Here is a 5,470-nt window from a genome sequence, read left to right as displayed (position 1 = left end):
GTATAAAATTATTATTTTATTTTTTTATAAATATTTATGTAAATAATAGATAAAATAATAAAAAATAAAGTATTTTATAATATATAAATATTTTATTGCTTATCTGAATGTTATGTGACCATTAGCCTCCATCAGAGAAATCTGAACTGCTCTTCAGAAACAGACTGTTAATTATTTAAATGTTGTTAAATTATTTAAATATTAATTTTCAATCTGAGGGGTCAAGGGGGTTCAGCTGACTCCTCTCCTTCTTCTCGAGGACTTACAAATATATACAGTCAAACCAAAAATTATTCAGACACCAGATATAATTTTTGATATTTTTTTTACTAATGGATGTAGTGCACTATAGTTCATTTATGTAAGTAAGGATAGCAAAATAAAGTAAACTGTGACATATTATACACAAAAATTCTTCATACAGTGGACTACCAGTAAAACTGATAAAAATTTGAGACCAAAAATTATTCAGACACTTTGACCAGACCATGTTTTGCTTAAGTGTTTTTCTTTAATTGCTAATGCGACCGTTTTACACACCATACTGAACAAAATTAAGCATTGCTTGGTAATTGGTTGACCTAAATTGCCATTATCTAATAGTGTAGTTAAATTTAACAGCTGACAGCTATTCAACCTAATTCATTACATACCTTTCTATCAAATCTATCTGACATTATCAAGATGACATTTTTCTGACACAGTTTAACTCTGAGTTCTTGTCATATTTTATTACCGTTTTCTAAACTATAGCGAATAATCTGTGATAATGTGAGAAATGTTGAAGGCGTCTGAATAAATTTTGGTTTGACTGTATAATACCTGGAGAAAACTATCAAGAAGAGTCTAACTGGCCTATACTGACCAGCACAACCTTGACCCCTCACTATTGTTACTTAAAGAGATAGTTCACCAAAAAATGAAAATTCTGTCATTGATTACTCACCCTCATGTCGTTCCAAACCCGTAAGATCTTCACTCATCTTCGAAACACAAATTAAGATATTTTGATGAAATCCAAGAGCTTTCTGACCCTGCATAGACAGCAAAGCAACCACCACGTTCAAGGCCCAGAAAGGTTGTAAGGACATTGTTAAATTAGTCTAACACTGCCATCTGTAGTTGGTTTACTATTATTACTAAATCAAGTATGAAAAAACAAGGATCACGTGAACACTTTGTCTGCAGTAAAACATTCTGGTGCTCAAACCAATAAATGATATTGTGTATCAGAACACACTGGTAGCTTGCTTGAACACAGATATGCACCTCAGCAACTTGCTTGACTGTCTTTATGTGTAGCTGAGGCCTGTAGCACCACAGAGGACGGAGATGAGCCTTTGCTCTGCCCAACTGGTTATGAGTGCCACATTATCAACCCGGGAAACCCATCAGCTGGGATCCCAAACCGAGGCCAGTGCATCAAACAGCGTGGAAACTCAGGTCTGAAGGGGCTCCTTTATCCAAACTTTCATTCATACATCCATCACGCCGTCCACTCACACGTTATCCATTGTGTAGGTTATATAGTATGGTGGTTATAAACATTGTTTCAGAAAACATCCAAGCAAGATTACATTCACACATTCAACAGTAGATTGCATAATTAATATATTTAAATAAAAATATTAAACACATTTAACTGTTCTCCCTCTAGATGGACGTAGCATGAGACACAAGTCCTTCAAAGATTACAAGGATTATTTAGGTTAGTACGACCACCAATTTATTTTGTGTTTCAGCTGAAGGAAAGGGAAGAATAAAAGCAGCCATTATTAATAGAATGACAATTAATTGAATCTTTATTCTTCAGGAAGTAACTCCAACAATGCAGTGATCTATGAGAAACTTCAGCACAAGCATTTGGGCTGAGACGAAGGTGAGTTGAGTTTCACCACTGAATCCCAACTTTTTTATGATTTAATGTATTAAAAGAGGCACTTTTTTCTCATTTAGGTTCCATTTTGGAGGACTGAAGTAACCAGTAACCACTGACCCTTATACCTGAACCCCAACCATCAAATCCAACAGAACTGCACAAGCCTTTCTCTTCAGCTTAAATCAGCGATCGGTTCAGATCTGGTGCTCTTTTTCTGGTGCTTAAGGTGGAGTGACAGAAATGCAAAGCTAAAATTCCCTACCTCTGATGAAAGCCAAAAACAGACCACAGAAGTATCAAAGAATATGCCTACTTTGGGTAAAAAGCAGAATTAACTAAGTGAGTTGTGTTAAAGGAAGATATTTTGTGTGGTTTTTATGCTGCTGAGTCTGAACTTTTTTTCCACTTTAAACACCAAAAACAGCTATGTATGCTAAATGCTCAGTTACTGTGTGGATTTAAAGTTTGGTACAGAAATGCTCCATAAAGACTTAAATTACTTACAACACAATTATGTTTCTCCTTTAAAGTGTTTTATTTTTTTCAAAAATCATGTGTTTATAGGTGCTTGCCTCAACTAGTTTAAAATGACCAAGCAACAGTTAAATCCCGTCTGTGCTCTATCACTGCAAGCTATTTGTTTTTCATATGATATCAATAACTGTGGTTGTTGTTGTTTACTCATTGTGCAGGTCTATGTTTTACTCTACTGCTCTCTGATAAGCTATACAAATCTGACGAGTGGGACAAACCACAATACAGCTTTCAGTAAAACAAAACATTTGAAACTGGTGCTGCATATACTGCCTTGTAATTCCAAATAAAACATTTGATAAAATATAGCCTATGTGTCATATTCGTGTGTATATGTTCCAATTGTCAAATGTGTGTAAGTGAATGTTTTTGTCGTTTAAAAACTTTATGATGCTCATATAGACAATCGGATCTTTGGATTAACATCACGTAAATTCACCCATTTCAATAGCTACATAAAAGCACCTAGGAGAAGAACAGTGTGAACTTTATATTTAACTACACATTTATGGGAATAAAACACGTCGTCAGATTTGAAAGGATTACTGCAGCTTTCGAGTATTTGATGAACTCACAAACATCCGCGTGTATTTAACTAGGCCTTTTTTGCTAGTAAATAATTTAAATGTCTGAAAACTAAAGTTTTATGTGGTTTAAAACTGAATTATTTCAGTAATAATTGACGCCGGGCAGGCTACTGCTGTGTTTGATCTTAGCTAAAGAAAGAAATCATCTGATTTTATCCAGCAATCATTATTTACATAAATTTAAAAAGGCAAAAATATAAATAGGATCTTCTGTAATAACTCTCATGAAACCACCTTCATTCAGTTATTTTGTTATCATACGTGTATTAATTAAAATATTTAGTGTTCAAGACCTTTCTCCCTTTTATGGGAAGTACTTTAAAGGTCACTGATTATCATGAAGAAGATTTACTTTTATTTTTTTAGTTTACTTTAAAAAAAAATGTATTTAAGGTTTTGTTGACTTGAGTCAAAATCCCTTTAAAAAGTCTTTGCTGAAGTAAGGCTGTAGTGTACATGGACGTTTTGAAACGTTTTTTTTTTTTGAAGAGCGCTATAAAGACCTTTAATGCTGAGCCGTATTTGCCGTAAAGACTTTATATATAAACGAGACTTTGGTAATATAGTATTTTGATTTTTATATTATTACCTCTCCCGGCACGTTTTGTTTATCTATTTAATTTTTTTGCAGTTATTTCTATTATTTTCTTTATTTATTATTATTTTCTTTATTTTCACCCTGTTTGTAAGTGAATTGGTTTAAATACATTATAATGTGTAATATTTGCAACTGAACAAGTAGTTAAAGTTAACGTTTCTATGTCTTTATATCTTTATATCTCACACACGTATCTTTGATTCTAAAGCTTATTTATGTAATTCAATTGTAGCTACATTGTAATTATAGTTTTAACTGCCATAATGCACTAATACAACAATATCGAAACCATACCTATTATAATGTTGTTTTATATTGGTGGACCTTTATTTTGAAATTCATTTTTGTAGACAGAAGGCAGAAGCTTCCGTTCCGGGTCAGGGGTAACCAACGTGGACGCAGCTCAACGTGTGCGCTGCTTCTCTGAGTGGTAAAAAATCTGAAAGAGAATAATAAATAAGAAAAGAGATTGTCATTTTATATTTGCATTCTGTTCTTCTCGTATCGTACGGCATGATGTATGTGCCACCTAAATCAGTAGTTAAACTAACTTAAGTTAACTAACGTTAAGTTACTTCAGAAAGAAATTTTCAGAGACAAACTAATACATGAGGCGCTTAGTCGAACTGTCTAATAAATGAGCAAATGATGTTGTGTACACAGTTACATTCGCAGTTGTATAAACATTTAGGCTCCTAATGTCGTTCAGGATCTCTGTAGTGAACAGTAACTTTACGCACTGATTCAACTAACGTTATTTGATCAAAATAGCAGATTGTTCTTTGACTAAAACAATGTTCTCATGATGTGTACAGGTCTCAGATCAGCGATGGGGGAGTTTAAAGTTCACCGGGTTCGGTTTTTTGATTACATGCCGTCGGGAATCAGAGCCTTGGCTTTCAATGGAGATACTGAAAGAATGGCAGTGGCGAGGATGGACGGATCCGTGGAGATTTTCCACTGTTCAGACAGATTTTTCCAAGAAAAGGTACGTTCAGTCATATTTATCCAATAGATGCTCATAAGACAACTCGGTCTTAGTATTGGGGACCAAGAGCTACATTGATCAAATGTTTTTTGACCAGCAGACAGTTTGTTAAAGATGCTTAATTACATTTCTTATGTCCACAGATCATCCCTGGCAGAGAGCAGTGTGGGATTGAAGGTCTGTCCTGGGTTGGGGAGCGTCTGTTCAGTGCAGGACTAAACGGTGGAATAACTGAGTATGACCTGACAAACCAGAAAGTGAAATACACCATAGATGCCTATGGAGGGCCAATCTGGACTATTACAGGCAATCAACAAGGAACACACTTAGCGGTATGTTTACTATGTGTACAGTAACAAAAATCAGCCACAGTTAATGTATGAATGTCAATGCATTAGATCAGTGGTTCCCAACCCTGGTCCTGGAGGCACCCCAACATAGTGCTGGGCGGTATACCGGTTCATACCAAATACCGGTGTTTATTTTTGTTATGATATGAATTTTTAAAATACCGCAATACCGGTGTATGTCGCTTAAACAACGTTCAGAATGCGACACTGTTTGAAAGGGGTCCCTTTTCACTGTTGTACTGTGGTGAGGGAACAGCTGTATGTGTTTCTAAGCGTGAAAGTTCCGAAACTGAAGCTGTAGAACTAATAGAACGTGATGACACAGAAGAACTCATCCACATTGACCGCCACAAATATCCACTGCCCCCTGCCATCAGCTCCCGCGTCTCACACACACACGAGTGCGACTTTAGCACTAGATTTAGCAACTTTCAGACCCTTTTTGCGGCTTTTTTCCATAGAATATTCATACTGACAAGCCTAGCGACTTTTTTGGATAAACCTTAGCTATGGTTCAGTTGGAAGATTTCGCCA

General features: G+C 35.4%; 2 protein-coding genes and 1 long non-coding RNA gene across 6 annotated transcripts in view; 2 read left to right on the top strand and 1 right to left on the bottom strand.

Moving 5' to 3' along the window:
• Nucleotides 1-1,180, bottom strand: part of LOC107553962 (uncharacterized) — a 12,175-nt gene extending 10,995 nt beyond the window's left edge. The window contains exon 1 of the long non-coding RNA XR_001605015.1: nucleotides 1,170-1,180. This is a non-coding gene — a long non-coding RNA (uncharacterized lncRNA). The remainder of the gene's footprint in view (nucleotides 1-1,169) is intronic.
• Nucleotides 1-2,721, top strand: part of LOC107553961 (WAP four-disulfide core domain protein 1-like) — an 11,625-nt gene extending 8,904 nt beyond the window's left edge. The window contains exons 4-7 of one of the 3 annotated variants that reach the window (XM_016236303.1): nucleotides 1,303-1,443; nucleotides 1,658-1,708; nucleotides 1,814-1,879; nucleotides 1,957-2,721. In XM_016236303.1, the coding sequence (XP_016091789.1) occupies nucleotides 1,303-1,443; nucleotides 1,658-1,708; nucleotides 1,814-1,872 (251 nt within the window). In that variant the 3' untranslated portion in view covers nucleotides 1,873-1,879; nucleotides 1,957-2,721. Of the gene's footprint in view, nucleotides 1-1,302; nucleotides 1,444-1,657; nucleotides 1,709-1,813; nucleotides 1,880-1,954 lie in introns of all 3 variants that reach the window. The other 2 variants (XM_016236302.1, XM_016236304.1) reach the window with 2 other exon arrangements.
• A 1,224-nt stretch (nucleotides 2,722-3,945) lies between these two features.
• Nucleotides 3,946-5,470, top strand: part of utp4 (UTP4 small subunit processome component) — a 16,614-nt gene continuing 15,089 nt past the window's right edge. The window contains exons 1-3 of one of the 2 annotated variants that reach the window (XM_016236347.1): nucleotides 3,946-4,028; nucleotides 4,414-4,586; nucleotides 4,730-4,918. In XM_016236347.1, the coding sequence (XP_016091833.1) occupies nucleotides 4,428-4,586; nucleotides 4,730-4,918 (348 nt within the window). In that variant the 5' untranslated portion in view covers nucleotides 3,946-4,028; nucleotides 4,414-4,427. Of the gene's footprint in view, nucleotides 4,066-4,411; nucleotides 4,587-4,729; nucleotides 4,919-5,470 lie in introns of both variants that reach the window. The other variant, XM_016236346.1, reaches the window with a different exon arrangement.

Source organism: Sinocyclocheilus grahami, unplaced genomic scaffold (assembly GCF_001515645.1).
Source record: "Sinocyclocheilus grahami isolate Dianchi unplaced genomic scaffold, SAMN03320097.WGS_v1.1 scaffold487.1, whole genome shotgun sequence".
NCBI lineage: Eukaryota > Metazoa > Chordata > Actinopteri > Cypriniformes > Cyprinidae > Sinocyclocheilus > Sinocyclocheilus grahami.
The sequence above is the reverse complement of the archived record's forward strand: the minus strand, read 5'-3'. Positions and strand labels throughout refer to the sequence as shown.